Source organism: Panthera leo, chromosome A3, assembly GCF_018350215.1.
Source record: "Panthera leo isolate Ple1 chromosome A3, P.leo_Ple1_pat1.1, whole genome shotgun sequence".
Classification (NCBI taxonomy): domain Eukaryota; kingdom Metazoa; phylum Chordata; class Mammalia; order Carnivora; family Felidae; genus Panthera; species Panthera leo.
The window spans coordinates 112806492-112832079 of record NC_056681.1 but is presented as its reverse complement, the minus strand read 5'-3'; the positions used below and the strand labels follow the sequence as shown (position 1 = coordinate 112832079).

Here is a 25588-nt window from a genome sequence, read left to right as displayed (position 1 = left end):
GAGTTACTAGCAGCATAGTTTAGAAATGCCTCAATAAGTACAACCCAAATTGAATGCATATGTTTCTCTAGTTCCAGATACTCATGTTGTTCTTTTTTAGCGGTTTCCTGGAAAAAAGTCTGGGAATTCGTCTTCAGTTCCTGTCATCAAACTTTTTAGACAATTATTTGTTAATCAGTGACTTCTCTTGAAGCAAGAACTTTATGCACATTATTCCCTGTGCAGAGTTGCAAGCTGGCAGTGTTTAAAGGGCCAACATTGAGGCATAGGATAAAATAAGCCTATGGATAACCTTTTGGGTTTCACCAGATGGATATGGACCTTGGGCTTGACCCCTAGGCCAGTGGAACTTTATTGAACCTTGTTGCACAGATAGAAGTAACTCAGGGCAGCATATTGGGAAGAAAGAATACAACTAAAAGCCCACAGAAGGTCAGAGTTAAAAAGAGGTGACCAATGTAAGGTATTACCAGTAAGTAGAGACCAATCATAGAAGGTATCAGAGATTTTATAAAAGAAGTGAAGAATTTCACAGAGTGAAGTCACATTGAGAAATAGTCTAATAGAAAATGATTCATTGCTCTTCCTTGAAATATTTTTAAATTAGTGCCAATAATAAAAATGGGGGAGTATTGTTAAGAAAACATGAGTAATTCCTGCTTGGTTTCTTATTTTGATTCAGTGGTGGTTAGGCCAGCTAGTGCGAATTACATGGCGGATGGAATGGTGAAGAGTTAAGGATTAATTCAGAGAAGTGAATAAATCAGTGATACTGCCAGCATTTCCGTCACACAATGAGATGAGAAGGTAAAAGGAAGACCACCTGCATCCTGGATGCAGAGAAAGGGATGACTTTCTGGAGGAGAACTGTAGGGTTGATGGTTCGGCATGTTCAAGAAGTCACTAGGAAGGGCTTATAATCCATACCTTTCCCATGTGCCCATTAAGCTTGGCAGTTATTTGTGTTGGCTCCTGCCCCCCGTTACACGGTGAGCTTCAAAATGGCAAGTGCCCCAGCCTGTTCAGCCTTCTCATAGAAAGCATTCAGTAAGTGATGGGCGCCTGGGTGGCTCAGTTGGTTAAGTGTCCGACTTCGGCTCAGGTCGTGATTTTGCGATTCATGGGTTCAAGCCCCGTGTCGGGCTCTGGGCTGACAGCTCAGAGCCTGGAGCCTGCTTTGGATTCTGTGTCTCTCTCTCTCTCTGCCCCTCCCCCATTCTTGCTCTGTCTCTCTCAATCTCTTCCTCACAAATAAATAAACATTAAATTTGTTTTTAAAAAAAGCATTCAGTAAGTGTTTTTAATTAAATTAGAGATGGACTTCTAGAAAGATGTATCAAGGGCCTCTTTACCAAGAGGTAAAGGAGGGTTTAGAAGACTCCAGGAAGGTAGGGCAAAAGCCTTACTAGGGTTCCTGCCTGCAAGGTGCCAAGAACCTGTGATAGTATTCATGGCCCCAGTTAACTAAGAATTCCTCAACCAATCATGGTTTAATTAGAGAATGAACATCACTGAAATTTTGTGGTGGGCAAATATTCGTAATATACTATGAATGTGCTGTAGTAGGAGTTAGGGACTCCATTCAACTATGCAGTTCTCTTCAAGGGGCAATCGTTGTAATAAGAGACACAGCTGAGTAAAACAACGATTAAAACAAGTGCAAAGAGGTAGTTGCCTGTGTAGGTACCAGTGTGATTAGGTGAACCATTCTCCAGGATTGTTGAGGTGGTCAGTGTGAGCACTGCTATCCAAGATAATTAGGACTAGTTTGATGAACATTTCACTTTCATGTACTATCAGTGTTTAGGAGTGAATCATGACCCTGGCCATGAGAAGCATAATCATTCTTCATTCAGGACAAGCAGAGTATAAGATGGCCGACACAAGTTTATAGCATTATTTGTTCATGAGTCTTAATAATCATAGCCAGTGGGGCACCTGGGTGACTCATCTGGCTAAGTGTCTGACTCTTGATTTCAGCTAAGGTCATGATCTTGTAATTCGTGAGATGGAGCCCCACATCAGGGATTCTCTCTCTTTTACTCTCTGTCCCTCCCCTGCTCATGCTTGCGCTCTCTCTCTCTTTCTCTCTCTCTCTCTCAAAATAAATAAATAAACATTATAAAAAAATAATCATAGCTACCACTTTTTGGCCCTTAGCTGTATGTTAGGCTCTGCACTAGGCATTTGATCCTCATTCCCTAATTGCATCATCACAAAGCTGTGCAGGTAATGAACACTTCCCTGGTCTGAAAGGTCTTCTTTTTCTTGTATTTTTATTTCTTTTATCCATTTTCAACCAAATATAGATTGGAGTCTATTTCATTTATATATTCGGCAGACGTATGTAAAGTGCCACTTGGAGCCAAACACTGTCAATAAGATGTGTCCATCTGTGCCCTCAAGTTCACATCGGGGCGCCTGGGTGGCTCAGTTGGTTAAGCATCCAGCTTGGCTTGGATCATGATCAGGTTCTCTGCTGTCAGCGTGGAGCCCACTTGGGATCCTCTGTCTCTCCTTCTCTCTGTCCCTCCCCCACTCACACATGCGCATTCTCTCTCAAAAATAAAAACTTAAAAAAAAAAGTTCACATCGTAGGAGAGGATGGGGTGGAGGTGGCGTGCTTGGTGTTAGAACGGATTTGTGTGCATGGAAATGGAGGAGGGCGAGGGGAACAAAGCATGCTCACTGATAAAGACTATTTCTCACAGAAATTTTTTGTTAGAATGTTTGTAAGCCTCCAACAGGTCTTAAAATTAAATGGGGGCGGGGGGGGGAACATGGGGGGGGGCTCCAGGTTGAACCTATGAAAGCGAAAATACTCTTTGTGTAGGTTAAAAATGGTTGAACATTGGCTTATTCATATGATTTGACCTAAATAGTTTCTCTCTTAAAACAATCCAATTTGTGGTCTGGTATATATACAGACAGGATAGTTGTGCCACAAAATAAGTGTCTGACCCTTTTGTGATGGATTTGCTTACTGTATGTCTGCTATCATGTGAAACCAAAGGAAAAATTTTTTTCACGTATTTGGAACTCTTTTCAATTCCAGATATTAATGAATGTGAACAGCCTGGACTCTGTGATCCTCATGGAGAGTGTCTAAACACAGATGGTTCTTTTCACTGTGTCTGCGAACAGGGTTTCTCAATTTCAGCAGATGGCCGTACATGTGAAGGTAAGATAAACCATAAGGGGTCATGCAATTAATTCATGTTAAAGCAGAGAGGAGATTGCTTTCTATTTAAGCAGGCAAAGACTGGAGGACACCAAGAGATACTCATAATTGAAGGCCTCAAAGTATGTATGCATAAAGGTGACTCCTGTCTGCAGTCATGGCTCGGGGATTGCTGGGGTTCACAAGTAGGATAACCTAAGGTCATGCTGGTGAAAATACTCACAGATGATTCCTTTCTGGTACTGAATTAATTGGTTGAAATGTGCAGGACATGATGATTTTAGGTACACCTGGAGGAGACATCGAGCAACCTCCCTGATGGAATTCCGTCCTCTGCCAGTTTTGATTAGGGGTCATATTGATCATCCTCATCGTTGTAAACATGTCTTGCATGATTTTTCTACCACTGTTAACAGAGATTTTCCAGGTATTTCTCTAACATCCTTAGCTCTCAGGCAATTTTCTTTCCCATGGGTATTTATTATCGCCTTTAAAGTTAATTGCGGTATAAGACATTGAGATAAGCATGTTGGCTCCCTATTTGCCACCTCTGTGTGTTTGCAGGGATCCAGCACTGTTCTTATTCATAAGATGTGTGTTCTTCATGATTTATTATAGTTTGATACATTGAGGAATAATTCATCTGAACCTTTTTCAAAGTAAACACAGGAGATTCCCATAATCGTAATTTCAGTCTGTCTCTTTGAGCATCTAGGTGATCAAAACCCAGCTGAAGTTTTAAAGAAATAAATTACAAAGGTTCTGTGCTGGGCTCATGATAGTACCGAAATTCTTTGCCCTAAAAAAAAACAGCGCAACAGGAAGTGCCTGCTCTCCTTGCTGGTACCACAGTGGAGTCATGCCGAGGAACAGCGACCAGGGTCATCTGAAACTAATTATTATATTGGGAAGAATAAACTGATCTTATAAAAAGCAGGAGATTGTTGAAATTGCTCTCCTGCTGAGTAGACAAAACACTGATGCCAGATTTGGCTTCAAGCAAAAGAGAGATAGTGCGGGGTGCGGTTTGAGCGAGCAGATTTTGAGGGGTTTGGAAGCCATCAAAAGTTGGGAAATGGAGAAAAACATCATTAAAGGTGGCCATGAGAGGTTTGCAAGGAAATCCATGCTGCAGTGATTTGAGCTTTACATTAATTTTATATTTCGACCTTAGGACGAGAGTTCTTAAGAAATATACCACATGAACACATAATTGTTCTGCAGAGACCGCAGCGTTCCCTGGCAGAGGGTCCAGGGTGCTAGCCTATCTGAGTCACTGATGACACCCGACACATGTTTTCCTGCATTCCAGAAAGGTGCAGGCTTGATGCTTCCGATGCTACCCTCGCTGAACAGTGTCCAAGTTATAACCGCCGATGATTGTGCCCTGCAAAAACTACATTCAGAGAACAGCGCAGGTCACTTCACATGCTCGCTAGTCAAAGTTATTGTTCCAGAAGAATATACCAAAGCAAATACATTCACATCCACTCTGTCTTTTGTAGTTTGTGATTTCCTTTTAATTCTGTGTCTTTTTAAATACTGATTTCTGCAACTCAAGAGTTATATAATCACTCTAATGTGCTTGCAGTTCTAATTTTGTTAGGCATTTACTTGGCAAAGACTTGAATTGTAAAATGTGTTTTTAGAAAACCTCTAGTACTTTGTAAATTACTATACTTTAGTATACTTTCTTTGACCCTTGGTCCATATTTTTTTACTCCAGAAGCTGGACAATTTTATAAGTAATAAAATAGGTAATTTAGAATACGGTGCTGATATATGGCGGTGTAACTAAAAATCTACCTAATTAGTAGGCATGTTATTCTCTTTCTAGAATAAGCTTTGCAAAGCTTTCATTTTTTATGGGCTTACTCCACTACATTAAACTAGTCCAGATTTTCTTTTGTTGGACTTCGCCTGAAACTTGTGGCAGTGGCAGTCTGTCCTGATTCTACCCCTGGCTGTGGTGTAGGGTGAAGCCAGCCCATGTGATCAAGGGTTTAGCTGTGGAACTGATGTACATAGGACTTGAGCGAACAGTGAGAAGTGGCTGGTTCTCTTCATGCCCATCCACCAACTCATTTCTGAGCTTCTGGTTTAAGCAGCTGAAGCCTTGGGGACACAGGGCTGGCGTCCCCTGTTCTGAACTGGGCTGACTGAATCCCGATGCTCTAAGCTGGGCTAACTGAATCCCGTGAACTGAGGGAAGGAGGGCCCTTCCCCGATTTCCCGTGGCTTAGGGGAGATGTTGGCGTCTGGTCACAATTACTGAACCACAGTGAAGAGGCATACTCTGTCAGCATAAACTGTCTCAAGTTATCAATTAGCATGGCAGATAGTATAGAAATAAAAACACCATCACTGGATCCTTCCATTCCCTTGTGTACGTGGTGTTCTGGGAACATGTACCTGATAGAGGAAGGAGGAACACCTTGATTCTCCTACATGGCATGAAGAACAACAGTGTTTTTTGAAATTCAACTGGAGTGGAGTGGGAAGTATGTGGTGAGCTGTTAATTCATGTAGTCATTTGCTCAGAGGTAGAGAGCCTGTCTTGTGTACTGTTCCCGCTGTAACTGTTCTGAGGGCAAAACACATAGTTCTTGTCCACTTGGAGCATAGGTTCCAGGAGGAGAATCTGGGATAAGTAAGTAAATAATACTTACCAGAAAATTATGTTTTTGTCTTTAAACAATATAGCGTAGTTAGGCTTTGTGGATATAAATAAGTAAAGGTTGCCACATGCTGTAAATATCATAAGGGTCGTTTTTCTCCTTTCCCGTGCATGGATGTCAGAGAAGTTCAGACTTCCTCCTCTTTCCTTTGCTTTCTTCTTGGAACTGTGGTTCATCTCCTCCTGCCACCACCTTTACATCCTCTGGCCCGAGTGTTTATCTTGTGTAGGAAAGCAAAGAAAACTTTTTACCTCTTTCACTGAGTTCACTGTTCTGTATCCCAATTTATCCTATTCATGTTTTTTTTTTTTTTAATCACAATTCTTTTGCTCCTTTAGTTTTTTTTCCTTTTGTTGTTGTCGTTGTAGAGTTTTAACTCATGAAAAATATTTCCCATCCCATTTATAAACTGACCCAGAGTTTGGTTCCTTATTGTCACCAGAATGTATGTGAGTGGGCAAATTGGGACCCTTGGGACAGTCAGATTCCTAAGTGTCACACACCTGTCCCCTGACCCCTGTGGAGAAGTGTCCCTTGGCTTCTTTGCATCACAGCATTCAAGGCTCTCTTTCCATGCTGCTCTTGGCCAGAGGCCACAGTGCTGTCCCCATTGGGCTTCCAGGTTGAATGAGAGTTTATACAACAAGCAGAGTTGGGGACATCAGACATGTCTAGACCTCACTGTGCTTTCCAGCCTGTTCACACCTTAGAATGGTCACACTGGCCTAGCGGAGACCTTGAAGGATCCCAGCAGTACAGCACCAGTGGCTTGCAGAACCTGGTTAGTCGTGGCTAATTAGGCCTCCAAACACAACCAAAATCACTCCCTGTCTTTTAGAAGGTATCCCCATTCATTCATTCATTCATTCAGTAGACAAATATTCAGTGAATACTACATGCCAGCCACTGTTCTGGGTACTGGGGCCACATCGGTGAACAACAAAAATTCCTACTTGCTTGCAGGCAGTTAACTAATAAGTAAACTACATAATAGGCTAGAAGGAGATAAACCCTGTGAGAAAACCAAGTAGAACAGGGTATGAGAGATCTGAGGCCTGGAGCAAGGAATGGAAAGCTGGAACCATACTAACTGGGGAGGTCTGACTTGACCATTTTGCCTTAGAGAAATAATAAAATATTGTGTCTGGGTAACAAGTGAAACCATATTAAGTGCCTTTTTCACACTGCCCATCTACCTGCTAATAATAGCCTATCAGTAAATAAAAGGGCATGGGATTGTCTGCTGAGGGCCTTTATTCTATTGCCAACATCAATTCTGTTGTGTAGACTGGGGAGTAGAAATCAGCGAACATCACCAAGAGCAAACCCTAATGTAAACTGTGGACTTGGGTTGATAATGATGTGTCATTGTGTGTTCATCAACCATAACAAATGTTCAGGGATGTTGATAGTGAGGGCACCTGGGTGAGAGGACGGGGGTGGAGGGGGTAAGGGGGAATATGGGAACTTTCTGTGCAATTTTATTGTGTATCTAAAGCTGCTCTTAAAAATAACCTCTGGGGGTGCCTGGGTGTCTCAGTTGGTTGTGTCCAACTTTGGCTCAGGTCATGATCTCGCAGTTTGCGAGTTCGAGCCCCGCGTCGGGCTTTGTGCTGACAGCTCAGAGCCTGGAGCCTGCTTCACATTCTGTGTCTCCCTCTCTCTGCCCCTCCCCCACTCATCCTCTGTGTCTCTCTCTCTCTCTCTCTCTCTCTCTCTCTGTCAAAAATTAAACATTAAAAAATATTTAAGCGAAAATAACCTCTGATCTTGAAAGTCAGGCCATTTCTAGAATGACCTGTTTTTCATCAGAAAGGAAAAAATCAAAACCCTTAATATGAATTCTGTATTCTCCCATATTTTCCTCCACCGGATAGTTATTGCTTTTCAAAATAATACCTCAGACAGAATATGTAATCAGAAGCTTCTCTCCCACTTTCAAAATAATTCTAAAACTGATCCAAATTCGAGAACTCTAAGGATTAGAAAGGGACTTCTTAAAACATGGAGCCTGAGCTCTGAATCCCAGAGTATTCAAAGAATCCAGTCCTGTTGTTCAGCAGCTCTAGAGATTCTAATCCTGTAAGTTTTTAGAGTATCTTCTACAAACCACTTCTTGCTAATTCACTCATTTGAAAGGAAGACGTAACCAAAGGCAAGTGGTGGGGATGGCTAGCTTCTTGAACTTTACTGAGACTGGTGGTATCAGAAAAACTAAAAGAAAAACTGCTTCAGTTGGAAGAGCATGTTTCTCTTGATCTTGTCGTCATGAGTTTGAGTCCCACGCTGGGTATAGAAATTACTAAAAAAAATTTTTTTAAAAAGTGAGAAAGAAAGCCTGAAAGAAGTTAGGTTCAAACTTTTAGGCTAATTTTGTGTTCATTGGAGCCAGAAAATATGGTTAAGTCTTGCCAAATCAAAGCAATAAAAGGTAATCAGGAGCAAGCATGGTTTTGTTTGTAGACTTTTAGGTACATTTTCTATGAATAGTATAGAAGGAAAGTATAAAATCATTGTTGACAGTATGCCACGCAATTGGTGACTTTGTGGCGTGGAGATAGAACTTTGTATCTGTCACCAAGGAGAAACTATATTTTTTAAATGATTTAGCCAAGTAAGACATTGAAGTGCCGTATCACAATAATATATTACATCTGGCCAGTTGGCCCAAAGGTTTTTAGGGTTGTTGGGGTTTTTTTTTGTTTTGTTTTTTGTTTTTTTAGTAGCTTTATGGTCAGAAACTGAAAAATCTAGTGAGAATACAACCTGAGTGTTTCTTTTCTAAACAAAGGGAATTTAGGTTAACAATAAGATCCTTTTTCTCCCATATATAAAAAAAGGAAAGGGATCATACAACATTCCAGGTGAAGAAGGGAAGTGGCTTCCTGCTGTAAAGGCTCCTGTTCCTCACGCTCACTCCTCCTGTGAATGTACTTCTGCAGAAGTGAGTGAAAATGGATGTTTAAATCATTAGGGAGAGAGCTGAGGAAATTTTGCTGGAATAAGCTGCTTTTGGATCTGGAATACATATTTTCCATGCATTGCTTGATTGTCTTCCGTATATCAACATTTTTATAAAGAAATTCATAATAGTAGCACAGAAATTCAAGAGCTCTTCCTAAGCCTTTTATCACTGCTGACCTTTTAAAACCCCAGAGCTATGGAAAATCATCCGTGCATAGACAGAGAAGTAAACACTTTCCTTGCAGCCAAAAAAATTGACACGAAACTGCCAGAAAGTGAAGTCTGTAGATAGTCAGCTGCCCCTTCAACACCTTTTCCTGCCACCCAGCTCACATCCAGGGCGTCAGGCTTCCTGCATCTATTTCGGTGAGTCTTTTGATGTCTGCAACCGGAGTTCTTTATAGGTCATGGAAGGTTGTTGTGAATGGTAGGTATTTCTAGACTTTAGGCTTGAATTGTAACACTTAATGTATTGATTCCAGAACCGGTTATTTGTCTAGGCATCCAGCTGATGGAATATTGTGTGGTTGTCTCGGAGTCCCAACATGAGTGGACTAGAGATTCTTCCTACAGTTGATTTCATGACTTTATTAAAACAATAGCAAAAATAATAATAACTAGCATTTACGGAATTGTTTTTGTGAGCCAGGCACTGTGCTAAGTGCATAATACCAATTTGCTCATTTAATCTGCATGACAAACCCGTGGGTAGGATTAGTATTAATCAGAATGCTTTTGGCTGCAGTGAACAGCTTAAAACAAAGAGACTTACCGTACTAAGAAGTGTAGAGATGGTCACCTCCTCTCTATTAGAGGTCTTTATTCAAATGTATCTTTCTCAAGGAAACCTTTTCTGATCACCCTTTCTCACATTCACCTCCAGAACTTCCCATTCCCCTTTTGCTTTTTTTAAACCACCTTATTCTAATTTCTCTTATTTATTTATTGTCAGACCCCACTCCTAGACTCTAAGACTGATGGGACTTCGCAGTGGGTCTTGTTCAGACCCGTATGGCATTGAGAATGATCAGAGCATGGTAAATGGTGACTAAGTGAAAGGCTGAAGTCTGTAACTCCTCCTGGAATATCAGGAAATAGATACAACAAGATTACTCCAGATCGAGCGTATTGTGTGTTTTTGTGAAATCTTTCCTATTTTTTCAAGACTTAATTCTCTAAAGCACACCCTGCATAATTATTGGGTACAGCAGTGGTTAAGCAGTTAGGCTGTGGGTTCTGAGTATGTGGGCTTGGACTCTTACTCTGCTTCCAAGCTGTGCGAACTTGAGTAAGTTACCACAGCTCCTGTGCTTTGGTTTCCCGTGTGCATAGTGAAAACGATGCTCCTACCTACATGGAGCCATTGTAAGAATTAAATATGTTGTTGTGTGCTGGTAAGTATCTACCTAGAATGGAGCCGGGTCCCATAGAACGTGCTCCGTGAATGTGAATTAGTCTTAGTATTTTAGCAATTTTTACATTGGTACCCTCGTTACTTTGCCATCTATTGCCATTTTTTTAAATATGTGGACATCTAAAGCATTTAACATCTATTTGTTTTTAAGTGATCAGTGCTCACAAAATATACAATACACAGATTACCTAAGTATTTGTGATTTAAATTGATAGTTCTGAGTCATCAGGTCTGGGTCTAAAGATGGTGCTATGTTATATTTTATGTGCTTTTAACCCCCAAATGTATTTATTATAATTTATTTATTAATTATGTAAATTAATACATAAGCCATATGAAGCATAGCAGGGTAACTCATTTATACATAGTTTGCTTTAATTCTGCACCCTTTGTTTTCCCTAGGAGTGCCACATGACTGACTTTCTCCAGGCACCCCCTAAGTATTTCGAGTTTCAAAATGTTTCATGAGTCAGTTGCCAATAAACCGATGGCTAATGCTGATGCCTATTTGCATTTAAATATTGGAGTTGTTATTTCTAGAGATACGCTGTCTATTTTCTGTGGTTTCATAACTGATCTTTCTTGGCCTCCTATTTGAATATAGAAAGAGAAAAATTAGAATAGTGAAAAAAAATGAGAATTTTTTTGGCTGATCTTATGTTGCTTTTGGGGCCTACGTGTCAAAAAGATGAATCTGGGGTTTGATATGTTTGGCCTGTGCTTAGGGCTTTCTCCCAGCTCTGCTGGCAACACGTCTTAGCCTGAGAAAGGCTATATGAAAAGAGAAAATGTACACCATGACTCTGAAGTTAGAAGATGTTTATTTGTTAGAAAGTCTTGGTTGTAAAAATGTACAACTATTAAATTAACGCAAAGACAGTCCACTGGTTATAAATAAATATGTGCAAAGTAATAGTGCATTTAAAAAACTTTATGTAGTGTAGAAACACAAAATGCATTTCACACGTTAGTGCCTGCAAGTAATTGGGTTAGAAATATGTGGTTGGAGTTCAGACTCTTTCCTGTATCTAAAGAAACTTTTCTGAATGGCATGGAATTTATTCACCATGGAGAATTCATTCCAATACTTCACTTTTTGTGATAGTCTGTTATATAATAGTAAATTAGGCTCATTCTTTATCTTCAGGGGCAGAGAAGTTTTTTTGTTTTTTTTTTTTCAAGCTTTCTTCTCATTTCTTTCCTTGAAAGTCTTAGAGATGTTTCTTCCTGTAGCAAATTTAAGTCCTTCTCATTCACTTTTCCCGATTTTCTGTAACATTGTCAGTACATATAGTGGAGGAACTAGGAAGAAATGGCTTTTTAAATTCAGAAATACACCGTGATACTCTTTTTCTTAAAAGAAGCGTAGTTGGCTTCTGTATCCAGGTTTCGCTTTTGTCAAAAAGACTGGTTTATGTCTCATTAAAAATGTACCGTTTTTCAACTTGATTTAGAATTTTTCCTTTAAGTATCACAGACACTTAGTTTTGGATTTTAACCCATAATAGATTGTTACTGTAATCGAACCAACATCTGGCTCATGCAGTGGCCCCCACCCATTGCCTCTGCCTCACCCCGGGCTCTCCCTCTGTGAGTGGGAAGATGTGTGCCCAGTGCAAACTGCAGGCTTTCGAAGCTGTTTAATGACAAATGTCCTCTCCACGTACAGAACCTGAGCCTCGTGAGTTTCCTCAGTCACTGAGACATAGCGCACTTGCCCCATTCTGTCGGTCTTTCCCTCCATGAGCAGGGAAATTTGAAATATAAAAGCTGAAAGACTCTTCTTGAATTTTGTTTTAAAGCAGTTAATCTAAAATGATTTGGTTCATGGGGCACCTGGGTGGCTCAGTCGGTTAAGTGTCTGACTTCTGCTCAGGTCGTGATCTCACGGTTCTTCAGTTTGAGCCCCCCCCCATCGAGCTCTCTGCTGTCAGCGAAGAGCCGGGATCAGATCATCTGCCCCCCCCCCCCCCTCTCAAAATGAATAAATAAACTTAAAAAAGAAAAAAGGTTTCTGGTGCCTGGGTGACTCAGTCGGTTAAGTGTTTGACTCTTGATTTCGGCTCAGGTCATGGGTGATCTCACTGTTCGTCGCGCTCTGCCCTGGCATTGTGGAGCCTGCTTGGGATTCTCTCCCTTTATCCTGGCTCTCACTCTCTTGCTCTCTCCTGATGTAGCTTCTTCCTAATTTTTACCCCATTCCCTTCCGCATTACCCACTTAGGGAAGTAACCACTATTTTGTCTTCATTACTGTGGCTTTGTTTTACCTGGTTTTGAACAGTTTATCAGTGGAATCATATAGGAGTTATTCATTTGTGTCTGACTTCTTACCTTCAGCATTCTGTTTGTATGCTTCACCTATGTTATATGTAGCAATATATCAGTTACCTTCATTGCTATATAGTATTTTGTTGTGTAAATATACTGTATATATTTTGTTGATGGGCACTTGGTTTGTTGCAGTTTGGGACTATTATGAATAAAGCTTTTATAAATATTCTTGAACATGCTTTTAGTGGATATAGTCACTAATTTCTTGTGGAATATTACTCAGGAGTATAATCTCTAGGTCCTAAAATACGTGTATGTCTCCCTTTCATAGATACAGCCAGTTTTCAGAGTACCAGTTTCCGCTGCCCTGACTTCTAATACATGTTTTAGTCCTACATCCTTGTCAGTCATTGGTATTGTCAGTTCTTTTAAAGGTTAGCCATACTTAGTAATGTATTCTCCTACCCTGTCAATTTGCATTTCCTTTGTGAGGGTTGATGTTCAACTTTTCTACCGTGTTGGCTTTTTGAGCATTATTTCAGCTCTCTAATTCTGCATAGAAGACCTCTTCAAAATGAGGTACTCCATACAACAACTGTGTTAATGGTAAGTTGAAATGAACCAAAATTCTTTTAATGAAGGCCAGTGTTTTAATTATTTCATTTGAGATCAGTACATTCTGTGTCCATGATCTTTGCAAACCCTAAAGTCATTATGATACTCTTTCATATTGTCTTCTAAAAGCTTTATTGTTTTATATTTAAAATTTGGAATCTGTAATAGCACTAAAACTTTTTTTGTGTATGGTGTGAAATAGAGGTCAAGATTTAATTATTTCCTAAATGGATTCTAATTGGATCATCACCCTTTATTGAGAAGAGTACCCTTTTCCCGCTGATTTGCACTGGGAACTTTGTCATGAACCACGTGTAAATATACAGGACTCTTTTTCTTCTTCATTCCATCCCTAGATTGGTTTATCCTTGTACCAGTAGCATATTGTCTTAATTATAGTAGCTTCATAATGGACACTAATGTATGTACTGTAAATTCTAAGTTGTCCAGTTTTGTTCTTAATCAAAATTGTCAGACTTTTTCATGGCCTTTTGCATTTCTATATAAGTTTTATAATCAGCTTATCACTTTTCACCAAAAAAAAAAAAAAATCTGCTGAGATTTTGATTGGAATTGCATTGAATCAATAGATCAATTTTGGAAGATTTGATATTTTACAGTATTGACTCTTTTAATACATAAACATGACATATCCTTCTATTTAGGTTTTCTTTCATTTGTTTTGGTGTTTTGTGGTAGTCTTTTGTGTAGTATTGGACAGAGTTGTTGCTGTTGCTAGGTTTTCAGTATTTTTATATTGTTGTGAAGGGTATTTAAAATGTATTTTACCTTGGGATGCCTGGGAGGCTCAGTCAGTTCTTGATTTCAGCTCAGATCATCATCTCAAGGTTTGTGAGTTCGAGCCCCACATTGGGCTCTGTGCTGACAGTGTGGAGCCTGCTTGGGATTCTCTCTCCTTCTCTCTGCCCCTCTCCCCCATCCCCTCAAAATAGATACATAAACTTTAAAAGGTGTATTATACCTTTATAACAACTTGATTTTTGTGCATTGACCTTGGACCTATGAGCTTGCTAAATTTACTTGTTATTTTTATTAGTTTATCTGCAGATTCCTTTGGCTTTTGTACTTAACAGCTATGTTGTCTACTGATAATGTAGTGCTAGTTTTATTTATTTTCTTTCAGTAATTATGCCTTTTTTAATTATACTGTCTAGGACCTTCACTACAATGAAAGTAGTGATAGCTAGCTTACTTGTCTCCTTCCTCATCTCAGCAGAAAAAGCACTGAATATTTCTTTAACTTTGATGTTTGCCATAGGCTTTTTTAATATGTGCTCTCTGGAGATTCCCTTTCAGTTATGGTTTGATGAGAGTCTTTATTATGAATGGTTTTGAATTATCAGAGATGCTTTTCCTGCATCTATTGAAATAATTGTGTTCTTTTTTTTAATTGTATTTTCTCCTTTTTTCTATTAATGTGGTGAATTACATGGACTGGTTGTTTTTATTTTTGTTGGTTTTTTTGCTTATTTGTTTTAAACAAGATAAAAGCTTATTTTTTTCTGTGTAACAGTTCAAGCGTAAGTAATCTCGGGCTGAGGATTCATATCTACCATGCTGGAACCCAGGCAACATCTATCTTGTTCTGCTGTCTTTGACATATGATTGTAAATCATGGTTGAAGATGGTATTTCCACTGCCTACCATCACATACACATTGAAGCCATATTGATTTTCCTTTTTAGGGAAAAAGACTTTTGTGTTCTTATAATAAATCCAACAGTCATGATATAGTATCCTTTTTTTTTAAATTTTTTTTTTTAATGTTTATTTATTTTTGAGACAGAGAGAGACAGAGCATGAATGGGGGAGGGGCAGAGAGAGGGAGACACAGAATCGGAAGCAAGCTCCAGGCTCTGAGCTGTCAGCCCAGAGCCCGATGCGGGGCTCGAACTCACGAACCATGAGATCGTGACCTGAGCTGAAGTCGGACGCTCAACCGACCGAGCCACCCAGGCGCCCCTAGTATCCTTCTTATACAGTATATCCCTAGAGCCATATTGCTAACATTTTGTTGAGAATATGTGCATCATTAGAGAGTTTGACCTTGAATGTACTTCTGATGTTCTCTGAAGTTATAGAATCAAGGTGGTTATGGTTTCATAAAATAAGTTCCAAAGTGCCTCCTCTGGGTTTTTTTTTTTTTTGGAAAAGTTATGTATAAGATTGATGTGAGTTCTTTCTCAGATTCCTTGACGAATTCATAAGGAAAGTCATTAGGGCCTGGAAGTTTTTGATTATCGTGTGTGTGTGTGTGTGTGTGTGTGTGTGTGTGTGTGTGTGTGTTGGGGGCCAGGGTGGTATTAAGAAAGTCTTAAAATTACAGTTAAGAATTTTTTAAAAGATAAAGTAACATTCGGTTTTTTGACTTTGCATGAGAATTTTGGTTAACTTTGTTTTTTAAGGAATTTATCCATTTTAGGTAAAATTTCCAATTCATTGTCACCAAGTAGTTCCTAATATCTTTTTTATATCTCTTTTTAATGTCTGTAAAATGTGTTAGTGATGCCTTTCATTTTTTATTTACTAATTTGTGCTTTCTTTGTTTTGTTCTTTTTTTTAAGTATATTTATTTATTTCAAGATAGAAGAAAAGAGAAAGTGAGCAGCAGGGAAGGGGCAGAGAGAGGGAGAGACAGAATCTCATGCAGGCTCCACACTGCCAGTGCAGTCTCTAACTCACATACTGTGAGGTCTTGACCTCAGCCATGATCAAGAATCTGATTCTTAATGGACCGAACCACCCAGGTGCCCCAGCTTTGTTCTCAGTCTTTCTACAGGCATTAGTCTTGGCAAAAAATAACTTGTGTTGATTTTTCTCTTTTCTCTTATGTTAATTTCTGCTTTTATGTTTATTCTTTCTTTGGGCTTCATTTGTCTTTATATCTTCTTGAGATAGATCCTTAGATCATTGGGTTTTCAACATTCTTTTCTGTAATATATATATATATATATATTTATAAAATATATATAATATATATATATATTTTCTAATATACATTTATGGCTATGTACTTCTTTCTAAGAATGACTTTGCATCCTCAACTTTTGATATATTTTTTGCTATTCAGACAAAAGTATTACAAATCCATTGTCATTTTTTTTTCTTCAGCCAGTGAATTATTTAGACATGTTTTGCTTAATAACCAGACATTTGGGGAATTTTTAATAATCTTTTGTTATTTATATACATTTTTTAATGTTTTCTTTCTTTCTTTCTTTCTTTCTTTCTTTCTTTCTTTCTTTCTTTCTTTCTTTTTTTTGAGAAAGTGCAAGTGAGGGAGGCACAGAGAGAGGGAGACAGAGGATCCAAAGCAGACTCTGTGGTGACAGCAGTGAGCCCAGTTGTAGGGCTGAAAGTCAGGAACCTTGAGATCATGACCTGAGCCCAAGGTGGACGCTCAACTGACTGAGCCACCCAGGCACCACATTGTTTTTTATGTCTTAATACCTCTCTGGCCACAAAACATACTTTAAGTGATTTCAATCCTTGGAATTTGTTGTGGGGCAGAATATGGTCAGTTTTGGTAATATTCCTTGTGTACTTGAATACAATGTCTATTTTTCAGTTGGATCTATAAATGTTAATTAGTGCTCAGTTTGTAAATTGTTTAAATCATGTGTATCCCTACTGTGTTTTTGTCTGCTTGTTACATAATTTACTGAAGGGGTCTTTTATAATCTCCCATTATTATGGAGATTTATCTGTTTACAATTTTAGTTTCCCGGGTTTTGTTTTATACAGTATCTGACCATGGAATTAAATACAGAATTTTTTGTGTCTTCCTGGTGTATTGACCCTTGGTCCATGTTTGTCTCTACCTGTGCATCTAGTCTTTGAATCTACTTTATCAGTATAGCTACATATGCCTCTTTCAATAAGATTTTGTATGGTTTGTCTTTCCCCAATTTTTCATGTTCTTATCTTGAAGGGGCCTTTTTCTTGTAAGCAGAATAGTTTTTTTTTTTTTTTCTAAACCAGATTGACCATTTTTGTCTTCTAATTGGAGAATTTAGTTTACATACATTTACCATAATTATTGGTATTGGAAGGTTCAAATCTATACCTTTCTCTTTGTCTTCTGTTTGTCTCATCTCTTTTTCCTTTGTTTTTGTTTTTGGCTGCCTTTTGGAGTATTTATTATTATATCAATCCCTTCCTCCCCTGCTTTTTTTATGCATATTTTTTGGAGAATGTTTCCCTATGATTTTTAACTCAACAGTTGATGAAAGGAAAATAAAATAAGTTTGGGATATGAAACATACTGGTCCAAGATCTATTTTCACATAATAAAAAGTAAAACTGTATACAATACTTAACTATATACCATAGAAAAGTCAGTCTCCAGTAGAAAACATTTACAGCTGGGAATTTACCATTTGTATTGAAGGAAGGGATTAGGTCTAAAGTGTTTTTACTTTTCATTCAACAGAATGTCTGAATTAATGTTCAGAAATTTGTACTTTTGGGCAGTCTCCAGAGTTTTTGAAAACTAAACAAATACAGCTTTGTGTGCAAGAAACAAAACTTGGCTAGATTAAAAAGCATTAAATTTTTTTTTGTTTGCTTGATTTCAATTGCAGTTGCAATTATTGAGATTTGCTGTGGCTTTTTTAACAGAATGTGTGTATACTATTGTTAATAATTATCAGCAGCATTTTTCTCATGTAATTTTTATCATTTCAAGCAAAATACTTTATTGTAAAATAAGACATTCTGTTTTTTTGTCAATTGGAAGACATGTTTAATGTTTTCAGTTTTATAATTCTTTTTAGAATAGTTATGAATATTCTATTTTTGTGTATATAGTTTTATTATACTCATTTGCTTTTTCTGGTTAGAGTGCAATATATACTTGGGTATACACTCGTAAAAGAATTTTCTACTTTTGGTATCTTCAAATAGTTGTTTTCAAGTATATAATTGTTCTGATTTTGAGAGTAATGTGCTCATTGTAGAAAATTTAGAAAATGCTATCAAGTATAAAGTTATTTATCTACCAACCAGTTAATATTTGGCCTATTTCTTTTTTAGAGTTTTCAGTGCTTAAGTATTAAAGTAAGATCTTCTACTTTTTATCTTTAGTTTTTAAAGTTTACTTATTTGAGAGAGAGCATGCATGCAAGGGGGAGAGGGAGAGAGAGAATCCCAAGCAGGCCCTGCGGAGCCTTACTTGAGGCTCTAACCCATGAATGGCGAGGTACGACCTGAGCCAAAATCAAGAGTCGGATGCTTAACCAACTGAGCCACCCTGGTGGCTGTCTTTACCGTTATGTTTTCACTTAGCATTACAGTATTTATATTTTTTGATAGTTATATCCCTTTGAAAATGAATTTGTGATGACCACATAATTTTATAACATGAGTATACCATATACTTGTAAAAGTATCTTCCTAATTGTGGAGATATAGACTGTTTCCTTTGTTGTTGCTATTTAATGCTCTGTGAATACACTTGTATATAAACATTTATTTTCGTTAATGATCATGTCCTTAGACTAGCTTGTAAGACACTTGATGCAAGATCAAAGGATATTGGCAATCTTGTGTGTCTTAACAATACGTGGGACCACCTTGCTTTCCAGAAATGTTCTGCTGGCTTCTGTTTCCACCCCCATGCAGTGAGTCTTGGCTCTTGACACTCTCAACAAACTCCTGTTCCTATTTTTCTGTTAATTTGATAAGGAGAAAATAATATCTCATTTTTTTAATGTTTATTTTTGAAACAGAGAGGATGTGTGCATGCATGAATGGAGGAGGGGCAGTGAGAAAGAGGGGGACAGAGGATCCGGATTTTCTACTTTTGGTATCTTCAAATAGTTGTTTTCAACTATATAATTGTTCTGTATCTTCAAATAGTTGTTTTCAACTATATAATTGTTCTGATTTTGAGAGTAACGTGCTCACTGTAGAAAATTTAGAAAATGCTGACAAGTATAAAGTTATTTATCTACCTATCTATCAGCAGAGAACCTGATGCAGGGCTTAAACCCACAAACTTTGAGATCATGACCTGAGTCGAAGTCAGACACTCAACTGATTGGGCCACCCAGGTGCCCCAGTAATATCTCATTATAATACATTTTCTCTTAGTGAGGTTACCTTCTTTTATATTTATCTTTTCTGTGAAATATTTTTTGCCTGTATGAGGTGGAGTTTGTGTTTTTCTTATGTGTATTAAGGATAATATTGATTTATCAATGCTTGATAGATAGTTCCTCAATTCTTCAGTGTGCCTTTTTAATTTTATGATGCTGTTATGTCCTTACCAGCTTTTTACTTTGCCATATTCCGTATTATGATCAATCGTATCCTCCTGTTTTTCAGAGTATTTTATCTTTATGGCGCTATTTTTATATTTAACTCCTTCATGCTCCTGGATACGAAAATGAACATTTTCTTACCATTCAGTTCTTTTATCTTCATCCTAGAACAGCTTTTCATGTTCGCCTCTGAAAATTTCAGATACAAGGTTCTACATTATAAATCTAACTTTTTAAACTTGGCGTAGCTTTAACGTGACTGTTGCTTTTGAAGGAATGGAAAATGGTTGTGTCACCAGCTGCTTTTCTAGCCCCGTGCCACTGCTTCATTGGTTCTTTGTCCCACTGTGAGTGGCTCAGCTTTCTTTGGGCTTTGTTGCTAATGTCATGTGCCATCTTTTTAGGGTCTTCCTAAGTGTCTAGTGAGGGGCAGGAGAAGGCTATGTGACTAGGCACATTTTTCAACACAAAGTTGGGTCACGAGCTTCCAAGAGACTCCAGCTGAGCCTTGAAGGGCTTGGAGGGCAGACAAAGGTTCCCTAGGTAAAAAATGTGGCCTAGGAGCTGCGGCGGGAGTGGGTCCTGGTGGAAGCTAAGATTTGGAGACATAAAATACTGAACAGGTTGAGGAACACTAAGTAAATTAGTTTCAGTTGAACATGTGAAAGAGAAAAGTGATGAATAAGATATAGCTAAGCAGGTACGCACAGGCTGGATTGTGGAAGCCTTGCTTGCTTTTGTATTAAACAAGTAATATGTTGCATATTGCCATTACACCCCTATTATGTGCCAGGCTTGGTTCCATGCTATGGGCATGTGGTGGTGAGCAAGCCAGGTATGGTCTCTAACTTCCAGGATGTGCATGTGCACAGGGCAAGCAGTAAATGCACAAATAAGCTTTCCAGACAGCATGTGACCAGAAACCATTACGGCTGCTATAAAGGCAAGGAAAGAGTCGGTGACCAGGAGGAGGGGGGAAAGCTAATTTATTTCATCTAAAGGATCTCTTACGGAATGGCATTTTAGCTGAGCTCTAAAGAGTGAGTTACCTGCTGGAAGAGTGGGGTGGGGATGCCAGGTGGTGGGCAGCATGCCAGGTGGAGTTGTGGTGAAGGGAAGGACACTGAGGCAGGGAAGTAATAGATACATTCAGGGAAGTGGAAAAGACTGGTGTCAGGTGCTGAGAGGGAAGGAGGCACAGTGACTCATGGGCTGGAGAGTAAGAGGCAGAGTATACAAAGCCTCCCAGGAAACTTGGGTTTCGATATCATTCTAGGTGTAAAAGAAACAGACTGGTTAATTTTAAGGACAGTGATACACTGTCCTCAAATACATTTATGAAATGATGAAATAGTTCATCATTTCAAAGGTGCGTATTTTTTTTTAATACTGTAATATTGGAATGTTGCTTATAGGTGTGATTTTTTAAAATTTTGTTTTAAATGTTTATTTATTTTTGAGAGAGACAGCGCACTAGCTGACGAAGGCAGAGAGAGAGAGAAACACAGAATCCGAAGCAGGCTGCAGGCTCTGAGCTGTCAGCACAGAGCCTGGTGCGGGGCTCAAACTCATGAACCATGAGCTCATGACCTGAGCCAAAGTCAGATGCTTACTCGACTAAGCCACCCAGGCGCCCCTAGGCGTGTGATTTTTTTTAAGGCAGTGCAACATAGTTTGACGAATTCTTTTCCCCATTAGCTAGAGGTATATAAAATAATTGTGTCCTTTTCAATGTGTGTCCTCTTAACACACATTGAGTTTACTTACACACATTTGAGTTTACTCAGTACTCTAATTTATATACAGTAAGACCTTGGTTTGTGAGCATAATTTGTTCTGGAAACATGCTAGTAATCCAAAGCATTTGTATATCCGAATGAATTTCCCCATAAGAAATTATGGCAACTCAGATGATTCATTCCACAACCTAAAAATATTCATGTGAAAATGATTACAGTACTGTAGTATAATACAAAATAATAAAATACAAAATATAAAGAAAAGTAAACAAATTAACCTGCACTTACCTTGGAAAACCTTCATGGCTGGTGTGAGGGAGACAAGAGAGAGGAGGGCTATTGTGTAGGATGACTTTCACTATCACTAATGGACGTTGACTGCAGTACAGTATTAATAAGCTCTTGTCATATACTGAATTTAATGTAACTGGCACTGAGGCACCAGAGGAAAGAAAGAGTCTGTATCTGCAGGCAGCCTGACCAAGAATGAAGCAAAGCATTCCTAATTTTATTCTTGTGTGGAAAAGCAAAGGACTGCCTGTGGGTGCTTTGAAGTGACAAAAAATACACTACTAGAGCCAGATGTGGGCTCTTTCCAATGTTCTGAAAAGTCACTGATTTCTGCCAAACACCACGGCCTGAGACTGAACATCCAAGCATGGGAGATGATCACCCACCATCCCTCAGAGAGAGAGAAAGAGTGAGAGAAGAACCATTGACTTAGTTGTGATCATGAGACATTTGGCATCGTGTACTACTCGTCTTTCAGGACACACTCAGAACAACTTGCAATCCAAGGTTTTACTGTATTTAAAGTGCACATCACCCAAGGTGCTGTTTGGAAGTGGGATTAGAGGAGCATGAGAAAGGTCAGGGGGTTTCTTGCAGGATGTTGTTCAGGCCAGACATATTGGTACTCAGTCTAGAGCAGTAACAGCATGATGGAGAGAAATGAATGACTCAGGAAATCTTTTGGAAATGAACCTGGTATTGGGTTAGAACATAGTGTTGGGTTGGATGTAGGATAAGGAGAGGGAGTATTGAGGATACATTTCTGGTTCTGGATTTAGCAAGTAGGTATTTGCTGGTACTATTTGCTGACAGGGGTAAAAATAAAGCAGTTTTTTTTTTTTTTTTAAAGATCACAGTTATAATTGGAGTTTATTAGAGCTGCCCATGAAATATTCATGTGGGTATATCAGACAAGCAATTGGATCAATTTAGATCTAGTGCTTAGTAGAGAAGTCTAGGCTTATGATATAAACTGGGAGTCATAAGATATAGATGGTATTTCAAGCTGTTAGAATGGATGAGGCCATCAAGAGAGAGCATAGAATAAGAAGAAAAGAGCATTCAGGACTAAGCCCTGAGAAACACCAACATTTAGGAGTAAGGTAAAAGACAGAGGTTGTGTGGGAGTGGCCTCAGGATTAATAGGAAACCCGGGAGCGTGTAGGACCATGGAATCCAAGGGAAGAAAGAAAGAGAGTACTTGAAGAAGACAGTAGTCACTTGTATTAAATACCACTGAGAGATCTGTGAAGGTACCAGTCAAGAAGAATCCTTTGGATTTTACAGAATGGGGAGCTTATCAACAGCCATTTCAGTGGATTAGTGTAAATGAGAGCTACCTAAGAATGTATGAGAACTAAATGGAGTAGATAGACACAGCATGTGTAGAAAGGTCTGGAACCTTGACTATTAAAAAGACTAAAAAATATGATTCTAGCTAAAGGGCTTATGTGCAAGGAGGCTCTTGGTTACTTTTAAGACGATAACTGGAAATGTTTGGTCCTGATGGAATGACCCAATAGAGAGGGAAAGAGGGAAGGAATAGAAGATACAGGGGCAGAGGATCAGCTAGAAAAGCATATGTCTTGAGAAGCCAACTGTGGATGAGCTCCAGAGGGCATGTGTCAAGGGCCTTTATGCTGTTTTCCATGGAGAAAAACTGAAGAGGTTTAAGCAGAGGATTGTTTGTTGGACTGTTTCAATAGGTTAATTATTCTGTTATTATGGAGGATGGATTTGGAGAGGCTGAAAGCACAAAATCCATTAGAATGCCACTGTGGGAATTGAGGTTGGAGGCAGGGAACTTCTGGATAAAGTTGAGAGGAGTAGAGAGCATGGAGATAGAACCAAGAGAGAAAATCAGAAGAGTGTGATGATTGGATGTGGGGAGGTAATTGAGGATGAGTCCCATGTTTTTGGACTGGGATGATGTTCGTGATTTTAGGGTGGTTTTCCTGGTGTCTTTAACTGTGCATGGTGAATATCCATTGTCTACATAATGAGTGATTAAAATCAGAACACAATTTTGGTTTACTTTCTCTGGAACTTCTAGCTTTTTCCAGAAATCAAATGGGAGGCTGCTCTGGGTAATTTTTAAAGCATAATTTAAGTAAATCTTTTTTCAAGTAGTGGGTTTCAAGGGAAGGAAGAAAATGATCTCTCATGGGCTAGTCTCGTTTTCTAGAATTTATGTACTAAAAAGTTGAATTGAATTATAATTTGCTACTTCTGTCATTTCTTGCTGCTTAATTTAGGCTACTAGCTTTCAAGACATACTTGTGACCATCAAGGCCCCATGTTTTTTGCCCGCTCTTTGCTGTCGAAAAATGGCATGGTAGTCACTCTCTGCACAAGGGCATCGATTTGCTGCTTTCTGGCTCATCCCCATTTCCTAGAACAAAGTTATTTTCCATAACACATAAGGCCCATATTCTTCAGCCTTGTCAAAGCTGCCAGACCTCAGTGGACCTTTTTTTATAAGGCTCTTTCCATATCCTATTGTATTGTCTGGACCATATCCAAATCCAGTTTTTAATTTCCTATTGGCTAAATTTTATTTTTTTCTTTAGGCCTTGCACCCCTCTTCTGTTTAATCCTGGCTTCTCTCCTCTGCTGTGAGAGAGACCTTAATCTCTTTTGGGCCAGCAGCCATGCCATTTTAAAATTCCTTTGGGCAGCTATTCAGCTGGTTTAACATTGTTCAATCCTACTTCTTGGCTGGGATTTACTGTCTCCTGGTCGACTTCCGTTCCTCTCAGTAAGAAGTATGAAGTCTGCATTTCCCCTGAAGCAGGAACCCTCCATCCTTTCCAGTGTGAGCGCCACCCCCCACCCCCAAATCTTTGGGCTTTATTTTCCTAAGATTCTGGCACCAAATATTTAACCACTTGCAGTTGGTCAGGAAGCCCTGGACTGAAATTGTGTGTCATTTCTTTTTACAAAGAAATTGAGAGAGCAGCAATGCTAGACATGGCCATGGGATTTCCTGTGGCTGGAACAACTTAGGTGCTTGATGGGCCTTCTTTGCAAGGGTTCCCAGAAAAATCACCTCTTTAGGACCTACAGTACCTTGGATATTTAGGTTTCAAGTATGATGGTAATTGGTGTTCAGGCCTTGTTGAAGGGCAAGAGGAGAGGATACTGGATCAGTGAGGGCCAAGTTAAAAAGTGTGTGTCCTGACTTCCATCTTTGTAGTGAAAAAACTCCAGTATGCTTGTTGGACTCACAGTTTGGTTCTGTTTGTCCTCTTGTCCTGGCCTTTTATAGCCATCACCGTGATGGGACACAAGAGGCTCTGATGAGTAGAACCACACAAGAGGCTGTGGTGAGTAGAGCCACAAAAGTAGATTCAGAAGGTTGTTCCTACACTAGACTCTGTTCCTTTGCCAGCTCTGACTGGGTAACTTTGAGGCAAGCTACTTTGCCTCCCTAGGCCTCAGCTTTCTAGTTCTTTAAATGAAGGGGTTGAACTGAATAATCTTCAAAGTCCCTTCAAGTTGAGATGAACCCCATCATTCATATACAAAAGGTTTGATGACAGGAAGGCTTTTTCTTCTCAACCATGCAGTTGTGGAGATTTTCCAGTGAATGATCAGAACTGGGACCTGTTTCTGTCATCTGTCTCTCTAGAGTGTCCTGGCAGCAAAAGGCTCATTAGTGAGCTCTTTCTTCCAACAGGTAGTCGTGTCTTACTCAGAATAAAGAAAGAGAAAATCAATAAAACAAAGATAGGACATGTTAAGAAAGAAGAAGCAGCACAACAAGCTGACAACTGTGTTTGAGAGAAAGAAAACCAAATCATTTCATTGACAAAATATCCACAAATACTCCTTTCTCCCCACACCCATACTTGGAGGGATATAGTACAGAAAGTCTAATGGAATCCTTGAGGTTTTATTAGGAATTTCATTGTTGAAGTCTGAATGTAGTTGTAATTTTCTGGTAGGTAAATAAGGTTTACCTTTTAGAAAATCATGCCTCTTTTCCGTTATTTGACCTTATTTCATAGTTCACTTTACCTAAGTGGGAAGGTGACACCATTTATACCTTTATTTGGGAATTTGAGGAATATGGTTGGAGTTCTGCTCTTACATATAAAATCCCCGATAATAATTAGTAGGTTTTGAAAAACTTTGGTCTTTTGATAAA

The 25588-nt window shown here is 38.9% G+C and overlaps 1 protein-coding gene across 2 annotated transcripts in view; it reads left to right on the top strand.

The window, feature by feature from the left end:
* LTBP1 (latent transforming growth factor beta binding protein 1) overlaps window positions 1-25588 on the top strand; it is a 398959-nt gene that overhangs the window by 319896 nt on the left and 53475 nt on the right. For both annotated transcript variants that reach the window (XM_042933279.1, XM_042933277.1), the window contains exon 24: window positions 3056-3181. In XM_042933279.1, the coding sequence (XP_042789213.1) occupies window positions 3056-3181 (126 nt within the window). The remainder of the gene's footprint in view (window positions 1-3055; window positions 3182-25588) is intronic.